The sequence below is a fragment of the Panthera leo genome, chromosome B3 (assembly GCF_018350215.1).
Source record: "Panthera leo isolate Ple1 chromosome B3, P.leo_Ple1_pat1.1, whole genome shotgun sequence".
NCBI classification, from domain to species: Eukaryota; Metazoa; Chordata; class Mammalia; order Carnivora; family Felidae; genus Panthera; species Panthera leo.
Window position 1 is genome coordinate 133418925 of NC_056684.1, and position 15732 is coordinate 133434656.

Consider the following 15732-nt stretch of genomic DNA (forward strand, 5'->3'; position numbering starts at 1 on the left):
ACGTTTTGGCAAGACGGCCAAGTATCTTCCTGAATTCCCAGACACCATGACCTCGATTTACAACCCATGCTGGTGTCGGCCAGGTCAAACGCTGGTCCCCTCATTCCCCCAGACTCCTCTCTCTGGCTCTCACCTGCACTCCCTGCCCCTTACAAGGCAATTTTGATCCTTATCACACACATCAACACGTTATGAGAAGACTTAAGGGAAGAAACTGCTTCAGTCTGTACACATACAACGTAACAGAGCTAACCAGACTTTGGCAGCCCCTCCCCATTCTAATCCTTAGGGAAACAGAGAACTCATAAACTTGATGAGAAACAAGACATGTGTCATTTTCAAAGTCTCGTAGGACATGTCTCTGGGTGTGAAAGGGGAAACACCGGTGGCAAGCCCTTGGTCAGAATGCCAGGAAACTCTGCTGGGGGTAGAGATGGCTAGAACCCATTGTTATTAGTAGAAAATAAGTGACGTGTACCAAGAATCCAGTATATTTCTGCATCGGGGCTAAGTTCCTTCACTGACACGTCCTTTTACCATCTCCACAAGAACTTCATAAAGTAGACGTTCCTTTTACACACAGAAAGGTTGAGGAGAGAGCAGAGCCAAAAGACAGCGATCCTTCTAAACAGACAAGCTGCCCGCACCTGGCTGGCCCCATCTCCTGGCTGGCTCCGACCTCCTCTGCCCGAGGGCGTGAGCGCAGGTATCTTCCCTCCATCCCTGCCCAGGGGGGCCCCCTTGTCAGCTGCCGGCTTGGTTCCCCACACCACAGGCAACCACTGTCTGCTGGAGGTAAACCATCCCAGATGGTTTCGGGGGATACGCACCTGCTCCGAGCAGGTCAGCCGGGAGTCCCCAGCCGACCTTTCATGTAACTATGGATGTAAAGCCTCCCAAACCCCAGATGTACATCATGTGGGCATATCATCTGTGCAAGTACAACCCACTTCGCGTAGGAGAACATGAATGACTAACCAGCCCCGGGGCACACTGTCACTTCTGCTCTGAGGATACTAAAATGCTTCCCAAACACTTTTCACAAGATGCCACAATCCCCACCATCTCCCATGCGCTGAAAAATGTAAGGAAAGCTTTCACCCAGAGGCAGACACGTGGAAGGTTTTCCAGAGGTTGACCACAGTTCTCTACGGTCTGGTTTGAAATTTTTAAAAAGTTATCAGCTGGAGCGAACACACGCTCCTCACTTACCCTCTCTATCTCTTGGAGGTACAGGAGTGCAATGTCGCCTGCTTTCTCATAGCAGGTGATGACATCCTGTTCCCGGTCCACGTGGAGGTTACTGGTAGAAGAGGAAACAGGCAACTTCTCTAAACAAAGTCCTAAAAAACAAACAAACAAAAAAATCAAACATACAAAAACTGGGTGAGTTGTTTTTCATGGAGCTTAATTTTTCAGTATTGCCCTAGAGGACCAGAAGATGGTCCCAGGATATCATAAACTGTCAGAGAAGCGGCTTCTCTGCCCTCTACCCTCCCTAAGGACAAAATGGAACATCAAAATGAGACACCAAAAAGAATATCCGTATGTGACACATGAAAGAGGCCCCCAAATACACAGAAATTACCCCATGACTTTGATATCCAGGTTGAGAATTTGACCGGGTACTTTACCATGACCCCATTCAGACCTAACAGAGCTTCTCATTCAAGGTATGGCCCAAGGCCCTTAAAGTAAGCAAAGCTTGACTCACAGCACAATACTAGCTAAAGAATATCTTCTATCCCAAAATCTACACTTAACTAATTGAACATAAAAAAAAAAAAAATGTTAAATGCTCTCAGGAGTCTCAGTTACTAGGAAAATCTTCCAACTCTGAGCTTTAGACTTTTGGGAGTCACAATAGCCCCACAGACCACCTCTCCGCTGTGGGCTAAGAAAATACCAGAGCTGCTTTGTGGGCATTTCTTTGGAGACAGAAGAGATCCTCTTTGCCAAGAGAGAGTTCAGGGCTGGGAGGTACAAAAGTACGAAGACTGAAAAAATAAGAATGCTATGAACAGCTGTTGCCTGAACCAGCACCAACCTCTGGCCCGGCCCTGGGCAACCAGTCGCCCCCCCGGTCTCCACCCACAACTGGAGGCAGAGAGAGGGAGGGTCTCCGGTGACTCTACACAAGAGGGCTTCTCCTGTGACAAGTGCCCTGGGACATATGTATACACCATGGCATATATTCCACTCCAGGGAAAAGTGCGGGAGAAGTTTTGATATTGACAGAAAGGGGGTCTGGAACTGGAAGAAGCCAGAGAAATTCCCACCCCCGGAAAACCCACTCATTTTATAGACCAAGAAGCTGAGATCGGCCAGGGTGAAAGTAAGTGATTTGTCTAAAACCTGACAGTCGGTTAATAGAACAACAGGAATCAGAATTCAGGTCTCCAGCCTCCCAAATGACACCCATCTAGTTAGTTGCTAATTTTCAGAGCAGACCCACTACAGAGAGGAGACCAGACATGCTGAGCGTCAGCAAATGACCCATTCTTTCATGTGTCATCATGTTGAGAACAGCCTCTTCCAAGCTGCTCTTATCAGTGACCGTCCCTCCAAGGCTGCAAAAAGCCACGAGAGAGGTGTCTGTACTGAACAGGAAAGAGGAGAAGCCACTTCTATTCACAAGGACGCAACAACTGAGGACAGCGTGCCTGGGAGCTCAGAGGTTACCAGTTTGTCACAGAAAGTGACGGCTCAAAGATTTTGTCATTTTTTTAGCAGCTTTATTGGGATGAAATTGGCATACAACAAGCAAAACATTTTTTTCAATGTTTCATCATGATGATTTTTTATTTTTATTTAATTTTATGTTTTATTAACTAAAGTCCATAGTTAAACCACATTAGGGTTCACTGTGTTCTGTACTTGATGAGTTTTAACAAATGTTTTGTCATGTATCCACCATTACAGTGTCCTACAGACAAATTCACTGCCCTAAAGACGTCCCATGCCCCACCTACTCATCTCTATACCCCTCCTCCTGAGCCCCTGGCAACCACTAATCTTTTCACTGTCTTTATGGTCTTGCCTTATCCAAGATGTCATATAATTGCAATCATGCAGCATGTAGCATTTTCCCTTTCACTTTTAACTTCACTTTCATTTTTAACTTAGCATTTAAGGTCCCTCTGCATCTTCTTGTGGTCTGATCAGTTCTTTTTGTCCCTTTACAATATTCCATTTATTCATTAATCCATTGAAAGGCATCTTGGTTGGGGCTTAAGCATCTGACTTCAGCCTGGGTCATGATCTCGCTGTTTACAAGTTCAAGCACGGCATTGGGCTCTGTGCTGACAGCCTGTCTCTGCCCCTGCCCCACTCACGCTCTGTCTGTCTCTCTCTCTCTCTCTCTCAAAAATAAATAAACATTAAAAAAAGAAAGGAAGGAAGGAAGGAAGGAAGGAAGGAAGGAAGGAAGGAAGGAAGGGAGAAAGGCACTTAGGTTGACCCCAAGTTTTGGCAATTACAAATAAAGCTGCTATAAACATTCACGTGCAAGTTTTTGTGTGAACATAGTCTTCAATTCAAATGGGTCAATCAATACCAAGAGTGAGACTCTGTAAGAAATAGCTACAAATGGGGTGCCTGGGTGGCTCAGTCGGTTAAGCGACTGACTTCGGCTCAGGTCATGATCTCGCAGTTTGTGAGTTCGAGCCCCGCGACAGGCTCTTTGCTGACAGCTCAGAGCCTGGAGCCTGCTTCGGATTCTGTGTCTCCCTCTCTCTCTGCCCCTCCCCTGCTCATGCTCTGTGTCTCTCTGTCTCTCAATAATAAACATTAAAAAAAAATTTTTTAATAGCTACATAAACATATTTTGTTTACAAATAACTTTGAAACAATAATATTTTTAGCTTTGTCAGAAACTGCCAAACTGTCTTGCAAAGTGGCTGTACCATTTTGCATTCTCACCAGCAATGAATGAGACTTAGTATTTCTCAGCATCCTTGTCAGCACTTGGTGTTACCAGTTTTCTGGATTTTAGTCATTCTAATAGGTATGTGGTAGTATCTCCTCGTTGTAATTTGCAATTCCCTAAAGACAAATGATGCTAAGCATATTTTCTCATGCTTATTTTCCATCTGTATACTTCCTCTGGTGAAGTGTCTGGTCAGATCTTTTGCGTTTTTTTCAATTGGGTTGTTTATTTTCCTATGGTTGAGTTTTAAGATTTCTTTGTATATTTTGGATACAACTCATTTATCGGATATTTGCAAATATCTGCCAGTATTTTATTAGAGTCTATGACTTGTCTTTTCATTCTCTGAACAATGTCTTTCACAGAACGAGAGGGTTTTAGTTTTAATAAAGCCTATCAATCTTTTTTTTCACGGACTGTGATCTTGGTGTGGTATCTAAAACCCCACTGCCAAACCTAAGGTCACCTAGATTTTTTTCCCTATGTTATCTTCTAGAAGTTTTACAGCTTTGCGTTTTCTACTTAGGTCTAATCCATTTTGAGTTAACATTTGTGAAAGGTGTAAAGTTTGTGTCTAGATTTTTCTCTTTTGCATGTGGATGTCCAGTTGTGCCAGCACCATTTGTCGGAGAAACTATCTTTCCCCCACTGAGTTGCTTTTGTGCCTTTATCAAAAATCAGTGGATTATATGGGACATCTGGGTGGCTCAGTCGGTTAAGCGTCCAACTCTTGATTTCTGCTCAGGTCATGATCCCAGGATCGTGGGATCAAGCCCTACATTGTGCTCGGCACAGAGCATGGAGTCTGCTTGGGATTCTCTCTCTCTCCCTCTGCACCTCTCCCCTACTCACATTCTCTCTCTCTCTCTCTCTCTCTCTCTCCCCCTCTCTAAAATAATAAATAAAAGTTTCATATCCCCATTAAAATAAATCAGTTGGCTATAGTTGAATGGGTTTATTTCTGGCCTCTCTGTTCTGTTCCATGCGTTTATTTGTCTATTCTTTCCACAATACTAGGCTGTCCTAACTACTCTATACCATTTTTTCCAAACACAAACAAACAAACCTCTCCTGAGGGATAATTTATATACCATAAAAGTCACTCAGTTTAAGTATGCAATTCAACAACTTTTATCTTATTTTATTTTTATTTTTTTGACACATGTAGGGTATCTGTTCATAGGAAAGCCACAAGGTTTGTGCCCCTTGTCACAACGAACCCAGATTCCTGTTGGGTGTGTTGTAAACAGAAGAGCCATTTCTTCAGGCCCCCTGCTCTGATCACACCCCTCAACAGCTTTTAATAAACTCAGAGCTGTGCAGCCATCAACACGATACAGTTGTAGAACATTTCCGTCATCCCCCAGTGATCCTTTCTGCCCACCCCCTGCCTCAGGGAACCACTAATTTCCTTTCTGTTTCCGGAGAGTTACCTTTTCTGGACATTTCATAAAAACAGAATCATTTAATATGTGGTCTTTTGCGTCTAGCTTCTTTCGCTTAGCATACGGTTTTCGATGTTCATCCAAATTACAACAGTACTCCATTTCTTTGTATTGTTGTATGGATAGACTGCATTGTACCTGCCCACTTGCCACTAATGGACCTTTGGGTTGTTTCCACCTTTTGGCTATTATGAATGATGCTGCTATGACCATTCATGTATAATTTTTTGTGTGGACATATCTTTTCAATTCTCTTTCAATGGGTATGCACTTAGAAGTGGAATTATTGGGTCAGATAATAAATTTATGTTTCATTATTTAAGAAATACTAAACTGTTTTCCAAAGTGGCAATAGCATCTTACAGTTTAGGGGCGGTCCAGTTTCTCCACATCCTCCCCAACACTCATTATTGTCTGTTTTATTGGAGCCGTCCTAGCGGGTGTGAAGTGATCTCATTGTGATTTTGATGGGTGTTTCCATAATGACTAATGAAACTAACCATCTCTTCGCGTGCTTATTTGTTATTCATAGATCTTCTCTGAAGAAATGTCTATTAAAATCCTTTATCCATTTTTACTGGGTTGTTTGTTCTCTTATTATTGAGCTTTTAAGAGTCCTTTATATATTCTGAATACAAGTTTTCTATCAGATATGGGATTTGCTAATATTTTCTCTCATCTATAATGTTAAGACATGTCTTAATATGTCTTTTGAAGATCAGAAATCTTAAATTTTGATGAAGTCAAACATATCAATATTTTCTCTTATAGACTGTGCTTTGGGTTTCCTATCTAAGAAATATTTGCATAACCCAAGGTTACAAAGGCTTTTCTTTCTTTTTTTTTTCTTTTTTTGAAGTGTTTACTTTTGAGAGACAGACAGAGTGTGGACAGGGAAGGGGCAGAGAGAGAGGGAGACACAGAATCCAAAGCAGGCTCCAGGCTCTGAGCTGTCAGCACAGAGCCTGACGTGGGGCTCAAACCCACAGACCACAAGATCATGACCTGAGCTGACGTTGGACACTTAACCAACTGAGTCACCCAGGTGCCCCCAAAGGCTTTTCTTCTTATACGTTCTTGTGAAATTTTTATAGGGTAGGTTTTACATCTAGGTCTATGATCCATTTTAAAATAATTTTTGTAGGGCTGCCTGGGTGGTTCAGTCAGTTGAGCATCCAACTTCGCCTTAGGCATGATCTCATGGTTCGTGAGTTCAAGCCCCATATTGAGCTCACTACTGTTGGCATGGAGTCTGCTTTGGATTCTGTGTCTCCCTCTCTCTCTCTCTCTCTCTCTCTCTCTGTGCCCCTCCCCTGCTTGCACACATGCTCTCTTTCTCTCTTTCTCAAAAATAAAAATAAACATTTAAAGAATAAATATTTTTTGTATATGTTGCAAGATAGAGATCGCAGTTTACTTCTTTATAGATAGACATCCAAATGTACTACTTATCGAAGATTTTTATTTCACATGGAATTGCCTTTGCACTTTTGTGAAAAATCAGATGGGGATATACATGTGAGTCTTTTTCTAGACTCTCTATTCTGTTTCAATGAGCCAATTGTCTATATTTATGCCAATAGCACCCTGTCTTGACTACAGCACCTTTATAAATCTTGAAAGCAGTGTTAGTGTTCCAATTTTGTTCCCATTTATCAGGTTCTTTTTTGGGGGGGGGGGAGGGCTATTCTTAGTCCTTTACACTTCCACATGAAATCTTCTTGTCAATATATTTTTTTAAGTTGGCTGGGCTTTTGATGAAGATTGTGTTGAATTTATAGATCAATTTGGGAAGAACTGGCATCTTAACAATATCGAGTTTTCTGACTCATGAACACAGTATGTCTCTTCATTTCTGTAGGTCTTTAACTTCTCTTAGCAATGGTTTGTAGCTTCCAGTGTATGTGCCTTGCAAACCTTTCCGCAGATTTACCCTTAAGTATTTCATATTTGTCATGGTGTTATAAATGATACTGTTTTAATTTCAATTTCCTTTTGTTCACTGCTATATATAAAACCACAATAAATTTTTGAATATGGATCTTGAAATCTGTAACTTTGTTAAATTCACTTATTCTACCACCATTTTTGTAGGGTCCTGTAGGGTCCCTCAGAATTTCTACAAAAATACTCATGTTGTTTGCAAATAAAAGGCAGTTTTGCTTCATCCTTTCCAATCCGGATGCCTTTTATTTCTAGGTACTGCCTTATGCCTTGCTGCAAAGAATTTCCAGTACAATGCTGAATGTAGTGGTGAGGGCAGAAATCCTTACCTCATTCCTGGTGTTAGGGAAAAAGCACCAGCCCTCCACCATTAAGTTTGATGTTAATTGTGAGTGTTTCACAGATGCCCTTTATCAGGCTGAGGAAGATCTCTTCTACACCAATTTTACTATGAGTTAATATCAAGAATAGATGCTGAGTTTTCTCAAATCCTTTTTCTGTGTCCACTGAGATAATCAGATGGCTTTTTTCTCCTTTAGTTTTTTAATCTGGTGAATTACACTGACTGATTTTCACATATGAAAACAAACTTCCTTTCCTGAAATAAACCCCACTGACCATGATGTATTATCTTTTTTTATACTGTCAGATTTGACTTGTTAAAATTTTGCTTAAAATTTTTTCCATCTCTGTACATGAGGAATATTCATCCATAGTTTTCTTGTAATGGATTTGGGATTTGTATAAATGCTAACTTCATAAAATGACTTGAGAAATATTCCCTCCTCTTCAATTTTCAGGAGGAGTTGGCATGGAATTGTTATTTTGTTCTTAAGTTTTTGGGAGAAGTTACCAGGGAAGCCATCTGGACCTAGAGTTTTCTCTGTGGGAAGCTTTTAACTACAAATTCAATGTCTTTGATACAGGGTTGTTCAGATGATCCCATTCTCCTTACATGAGCTTTGGTAGTTTACATCTTTCAAGTAATTTGTCCATTTCTTCTGAGTTGTCAAATCTACGGACATGGTGCTGTTTAGAATATTCCCTGATCCTTTTAAAATCTATAGAATCTCTGATCAAGGCAGCTTGTGTTCTCTCTTTTTATCCTGGACAGTCTAGCTAATAACGGTTTATCCATTTGATTGAAATTCTCAATAAAGATCTTTTGACTTCATTGATTGGGGTTTCACTGATTTTCCTCTATTGTTTTCCTGTTTTCTATTTCCTTTATTTCTGCTCTGGTTTTCACTATTCCCTTTCTTCTGTATACACTGAACTTGATCTACTCTTCCTTTTCTTATTTCTTAAAGTGAATGCTAAAGGATAGATCTGAGACCTTTTTTCTTTCCTAATATAGGCATTCAGCTATAAATTTCTCCCTAAGTACTGCTTTAGCAGTACCCTATAAATACTGATATGTTGTGTTTTTTTTTTTCATTCAGTTCACAACACTTTCTAATTTAACTTTTGATTTCTGCTTTAGAAATGTATTATTTAGTTGCCAAATACTTGGGGATTTTCCCAAGATCTTTCTATTATTGATTCCTAAATTAATTCCATTATGGTCTGTGCAGTAAAAGGCTAAGCGGGCTTGGGATGTTCGAACTCCGCACATTCCGAAGAAAGGACTGGCCCTTGTGCAGCTCTTGGCGAACAACCTCTAGAATCCTGGAAAATCGTACCTGATAAGAGTGTCTTTGTTAATCTGGGTCACACCAGATAGTTATACTTATAATGTGATTTATGGTGAAGGCCTTGGGCCACCCTATATCCGTTTGACCTCTGGAAATAGTAAAAACCGAATAATTAAAGTCAGTTCCATGGGTGCTCCATTTCTACATAACAGAATCCCAATAAAAACCCTAAACGCCAAGGTTTGAATGAGCTTCCCTGACTGGCAATACTCCGTAGGTGTTGTTCCACAACCTTCCTGGAAGAATGAAGTGCTGTCCATATGACCCCACTGGGGGAAGACCACTGAAAGATTGAGGCTGGCCTCTCCCAGACTCTGCTCTAAGCGCCTTTTCCCTTTACATATTGTAATCTGTAAACTTTGTTGTAATCGACTGAAGCCGTGAGCATAACAACTTTTCTGAATTCTGCGAGTCTTTCTAGTGAATCACTGACCTGAGAATTGGTCTTAAGGATCCCTAACACAGGCCAGAGAACATAGTTGAACCCTTCTAATTTGCTAAAACTTGAATCAAAATTCTGGCCCAGAATATGGTCAATCTTGGTAAGTGTTTCATTACACTTAAAAAGACTGTGTAGGGGCGCCTGGGTGGCGCAGCCGGTTAAGCGTCCGACTTCAGCCAGGTCACGATCTCGCGGTCCGTGAGTTCGAGCCCCGCGTCAGGCTCTGGGCTGATGGCTCGGAGCCTGGAGCCTGTTTCCGATTCTGTGTCTCCCTCTCTCTCTGCCCCTCCCCCGTTCATGCTCTGTCTCTCTCTGTCCCAAAAATAAATAAAAAATGTTGAAAAAAAAAAATCAAAAAAAAAAAAAAAAAAGACTGTGTATTCTGTTGCTGGGTGGAGTGCCATATAAATGTCAGTTAGGTCAAATCAGTAGACTGCTTTGTTCCAAGGTCTTCTATCCTTACTGACCAATCAACTGTGTACTTGTTCTATCACGTATTGAAACGGGTACTGACGTCTCCAAGAACTGTCAGTGGTCGCTTTAGGGTTTAACTCATCACGGTCTACTTCAAATGACAGTACTCCACATCTCATACAGTACAATGCCTTCACCATTGCATACTTTCATTTAACTCTCTCCAGTCTTTATTCTCTTATTATACACACTTTACCTTCACATAGGTTCTAAGTCCCACCCTACATAGTTCTCATTTTTATTGAAATGATCAATTACATGCTAAAGACATTTAAAGAACAAGGAAGAACACACACAGCCATCGACACAGTTATGACTTCGTTCCTTTGCATGGATTTGTATTTCCTCCTGGTACCATCTTCCTTCTACCTAAAGGGCCTCCTTTAACATTTCTTAGAGTTGCAGTTCAGCTAATGATGATTTCTTTCAGCCCCTGTATGTCTGGAAAAGGCTTTTTTGGGCCTCGTTTTTTGAGAGATATTTTCACTAAGTATGGAATTCAGGGCCGATAGTTCATTCCCGTGTCCCCCACCAGCGCTCTAAAGGTGTCACTCTGCTGTGTTCTCACTTTCATGGTTTCTGACAGTAAATCGACCACGATTATAAACTTGGATGGGTTTTGACAATAAATCTCCCTTATGTTTGTCCGTCTGCATGTAATGTGTATTTTTTTTTTTCTGGCTGCTTTTAAGATTTTCTCTTTATCACTGGTTGTGAGCAATTTGGATTATTAAGTGTTTTGGTTCAGTTTTCTTCATGTTTCTTGCGCTCGGGCTTCACTGAGCTTTCTAGATCTGAGGAATTATGGTTTTCATAAAATTTGAAAAGTGTTCAACCATTATCTCTTCAAAAATCTTTTACGCTACCCATCCTATTAGGAGACTCCAATCACACACACATGAGGCTACGTAAAGTTATTCCATAGCTCACGTTTGCTCTCTCCACTTTTTGAAAGGAATATATTTCTTTCTCTGAAAGAGAATATTTTTCTCTCTGTTTCATTATGGATAGTTTCTACTACTACGCCTGCAAGTTCATTAGTTTCTTCAATGTCTAATTTGCCATTAATCATATCCAGTGTATTTTGCATCCCAGACATTACAGTTTTCATTTCTAAAAACTTGACTTACATGTATTTTTTTGTTTCTTGGTTTGTTTGTTTGTTTTTTAGAGACAGAAAGCATGTGAGCAGGGGAGAGGGACAGAGAGGGAGAGAGAGTGAATCTTAAGCAGGCTCCATGCTCAGCATGGAGCCCAATGGAAGGCTCGATCCCATGACCCTGGGGTCATGACCTGAGCTGAAACCAAGAACAGGATGTTCAATCGATTGAACCACCCAGGTGCCCCAACTTATGTCTATTCTTATCTTCCATGTCTCCACTAAATTTTTAAATGGAAGGAATACAGCTCTAATTCCTGTTTTAACGCCCCTTCAGTCCTAGAATGTTCAATATTCATTCCTTTCCCATTTAGAGTCAAATTTGTTTACGCAGTTGCAAAAAAATCACTATGCAGCCTCTCTCCAGTGTGAACTCTGCTACAGCCTCTTGAAATTTTCTCTGGAGGAGCATACAAGATAAACTGAACAAACTCTGGGGCGCCTGGGTGGCTCAGTCGGTTAAGCGTCCGACTTCGGCTCAGGTCATGATCTCCTGGTTCGTGAGTTCAAGCGCCGCATCGGGCTCTGTGCTGACAGCTAGCTCAGAGCCTGGAGACTGTCTTCGGATTCTGTGTCTCCCTCCCTCTCTGCCCCTCCCCCGCTTGTGCTGTGTCTCTGTCTCTCTTTCTCTCAAAAATAAAACATAAAAAAAAAAAATTTTAATTGAACAAATTCAATGGGAGTATTAGTTGAGTTTATTTATAGAAAGCACTCAGGAAGGGTTTGCTATGATTATTGTTAAGGTATTATTACTACCACTACAAACTGCCTCACACTCAAAAAGCAAACCAAACTAAACGAATTCACCATTTGCCAGAGCAGCTCTGGAACTACTCTGAAGCGTGTGCTTGACTGGAGCTTCCTCGATGTGCTTTAAGTGCTCACTTGTGCAAAATTTAAACCACCGGAAAACAAAAACAGATCAATGGTTCCATAATCTGCCTTCTGCTTGTATGAAAAATGACCAAATAATGTGCAAGTCGTTATCGGGAAGTTAATATAAAGGAAAAAAAAATCTCCAGGGTGTGTTGAAGGGCCAGGAAAAAGAAAAGGGTGGGGGGTGGGGGGGTCTATCCTGCGGCACTTTGTATCACTGCAGGCTGGACCCTGACCACTAACGCTCGTGAAGACGACCTTCAGGGACCCGCCAAACCCACCAAATCAAAGAAAAGCCAATTCCAGTTCAGCACAGATTGTCTATCATCTGTATTTGAGGGTCTGAAATATCTGAAATCCAGTCATCTAGGCTTGCAATCCATCAACACGCATAGTTAGTAGGAACACTCAAACCAGTTCCACAACTTAATCCTCCACAGTGAGGAGACACCGGTGTTTTCTGTGGGTCTGTGTTCTAATTCGGGAGATATGTGGACACCCAAGGTCTGGGCTGGCAAATAGGTCCCTGGCAAGGAATCATTCTTAGTAGGGGGCTCTTTATGGTAAACATCATTCCTTTCCTTCTCCCAAATGCTATGACATTCTTTCCATGTGTCACTGGGCACATCTCAGAGCAACAGCAGAGCCTTGATTTACCACAGTGAATTCGTGGCTATGCAGCTCAGCTCCAGGATATTTAATTCTCTGTCAAAAGCTACTTACAGGGCCTCTCGACTAGACGATAAATTTTCAAGCATCTGGGATCAGATCAACACTGTCTGAGAAGCAAGTCCTGAGGTCACGGCCCAAACTGGCCCCCATTAAAATGTCAGATGACACCCTGTCAGTTTGGAAAGCTATCATCAATAATGATTTTAGTTACTTTCTTTTTCCGAAAGAAATGCATGACCAAAAAAATAGTGAAGAACAGACTTGACAAATAGCTGGTGTGACAGCAATGTCCAATGCACATCTTGATAAGCTCTGTGCCTCCAAAATCAAAGCTGCATACAAAGAGTGGAAATCAACAGTTCCCTGCCCAATCATCCAACTTTAAAGCATGGATGAAAACAGTAGCGGACCGTGTGCTACAATTTCAAAAATGCAGAATAGCCACTGGACCTAAAATGCATCCCCCTGCCACTGGAGGGGAAGCCCACAGGTACACTCACTTCCGAAAGGTCCCTCCTATGAAGGGTAACACGCTTAAATAAATTAGTGATCAGAAAATCATTTAGATCACACCTGACTGCTTTCGAAGCCCTTCCGTGTACAGAAGCCTGTGTGGTCCTGGTTAATAGACACCATCCTCCCTCCAATCTCATGGAGAAAGAAAGTCTCAGAAGAATGAAGCGACAACCAAAAGGTCTGTGCAGGGGCCAAGAGGAAACTATAAGAGGGCCTGGGAGCTGGGCAAATGTGTCCTGTCCCGGGGAATATTCTGAGGGAAGAAACCAAGACTGCCGAGTCTGATGCAGCAGGAGGGGTGTTGGAAGGCAAAGGGGTCACATGGCCACCAGCAGACCAAAGGGACGTCACAGTAGGGGTGGGGGGGCAAGGGGAGGGGGCTAGGCTGCAGGGAGCTGGCTGAGGACCTCAGACACTTTTAAAAGCTCAAATGTGTGCAGCCTCTGAACTGCTCTATTTAGGTGTGGCCTAGAGAACATATAACATAGCAACCTGGACTCTCCATCCTTGGTTTCCTTCTGCAGCAAGGTTTCCTCACCTCTGAAAGGGAGCTCCAGTTTATCTCCACAAGGGCTATGTATCCCTGGAGGGCTGGCTGAGGAAGTGGCCAGCTGCACATCTCACTGGCCAAAACTCCAGCGATCGCTGAGGGGGAACCACCCCAAATTCGTTTGGGACTGTTCAAATTTGAGAACCCTCAGTGAGAGCCTGGTCTGGATATGTATGTAAGACTAAACAGTTTCAATAATGATAAAGGCTCATTTATCAAGGCCCTACTCAGCACCCAGCACTATGTCTGGGGCTGACACGCACCATTTATAATCCCCACAGCCACCATGCAAGGAGGGTGTTAACAGCACCTTACAGATAAGACTGAACTTCGGGCTCCACAGCTAGTGAATTTTATGATAAAGTCAAGTTTTGACCCCTGGTCTATCAGACCACAAAACCCTACTCACAATAGCCAGTCTCGCTGAGCTGCTGACAGCATATTCAGTGTCTGATAAGAGTAATGACGATAAAAATGAGTTTCAAACTGTAAAGACACAGAAGTCGAAGTCCAGAGCCCAAAGGCAGTGATCTCTCCCACCAAGAGCTATGCCTCCCTGGACAGTTCTGTGGGTCACTGGGCCTCCCACACTTTGTCTGTGTCAGGAAGGGCTCAGCCACCGGGATACCAGCTTGAGCTGCACAACTTCAGAGAACAGCCAAAACCAATATTGTGAATTTTTTAATCGCATTAAAATGAACAAGGAATTAATTTCTTATAAAGTTACACAACACAATAAAAGCCTATAAAATATAATCATATGAATTAGGGACTACAACATTAGGCATTGTTTCCTCATTTATCTTAACCACATCTCTGGAAGCCAGACCCTGACCCTTGGCTGTAACATGACCTATAAGGGAGTGTATAACTGGAAGTACCAGGAAAACTTTATTATAATACACTGTCTCTGATAACCCAGCCCTGTGGTATGGCCTTCAAAGACAGTAAGACGATTTCCAGGGATCTCAATTCCCAAGGCTGAAAAGAAATTCAGGAAAAGAGATTCCAGATCTTCAAATCCAAGTCCTGGCAAAGGCAGCTCCAGATTGTTGGTCCTGTGTTCTCACCTCTAGAATGGCCAGGTTCCCACCAGGTGTCACATGTACTCAACTCAGTGGAAGGACAAGCCACTGTGTAGGGTGTAGGCAGGAGAAAGCCAATGGAAACCACCAAATGCTGGTGGGGGTAAGGGAGTGGGGTGGCTGGCCTAGACTTCTTGTGAAGTCCCCGTCAATCCAGGGCTTCTATAATTTTGAGTGGTCTCTGGGCTGGGAGCCTCGGTTGGCCCCTTCCGGATGCTTTTAGAAACTGCTGTCTTCTTTCCAGAGTCGGCATATTCTTCTTAGAAGGCGTGCATGTATATACACTTACACACACAACGCACACACATCACTCACAAAAGAAGATGCCAGACCCTGAATTACACACTCACCTGCTACAGCAGGCCATCTTTCAGTGCCCCTTCCACAATGCTGTGAGCAAGTGAGACGTAAACTCGACCTGAAATGCTCGCCAAATGAAATTTGCAATTTGAATGACGCTCGCTAAGTCACTACTTCGTAACAACATAAGAGTAATAACAACCCTTAGTGAGTATTAGCTGCACACCTACACACGAGGCACTTCTGAGAGTTTGACATAATTTCTCTACCCTTCGCAAGAATGCTATGAGCGAGGATTTACTATCATCCCCTTTGAGAGATGAGGGAACTGGTCTCCGGGCTATTAAGTAGCTCACCTAAGATGATGCACCTAGTAAGTGGCAGAGCTAGGGTTCCAACCAGATACTATTACTTGACTTTAGGTCTCACATTACACTCTCTGGTCTCTGATTTACCTGCCTCTATATGTAAAGCAGTACCGTGTAGTGATTAAGAACTTGGGTCTGGAGTCAGACTCCCTGGTTTTCCAATCCACAGGTGACTTTCTGTGTAAAAACGCCCTGTGCTTGGAACAGTACCCGACACACATTAAGCACCTGAAAAACAGTAACTACCATGATCATTCCCTACACCACTATTATCTTTAG

The 15732-nt window shown here is 42.3% G+C and overlaps 1 protein-coding gene and 1 non-coding gene across 8 annotated transcripts in view; both read right to left on the bottom strand.

Moving 5' to 3' along the window:
• The window catches only part of TTC7B (tetratricopeptide repeat domain 7B), a 254266-nt gene that overhangs the window by 189000 nt on the left and 49534 nt on the right, over nt 1–15732 (bottom strand). For all 7 annotated transcript variants that reach the window (XM_042944076.1, XM_042944086.1, XM_042944078.1 and 4 more), the window contains one exon: nt 1213–1343. In XM_042944076.1, the coding sequence (XP_042800010.1) occupies nt 1213–1343 (131 nt within the window). The remainder of the gene's footprint in view (nt 1–1212; nt 1344–15732) is intronic.
• On the bottom strand, nt 5089–5218 carry LOC122223475. The gene has a single exon (XR_006204345.1). It is a non-coding gene; the product is annotated as a small nucleolar RNA SNORA11 (small nucleolar RNA).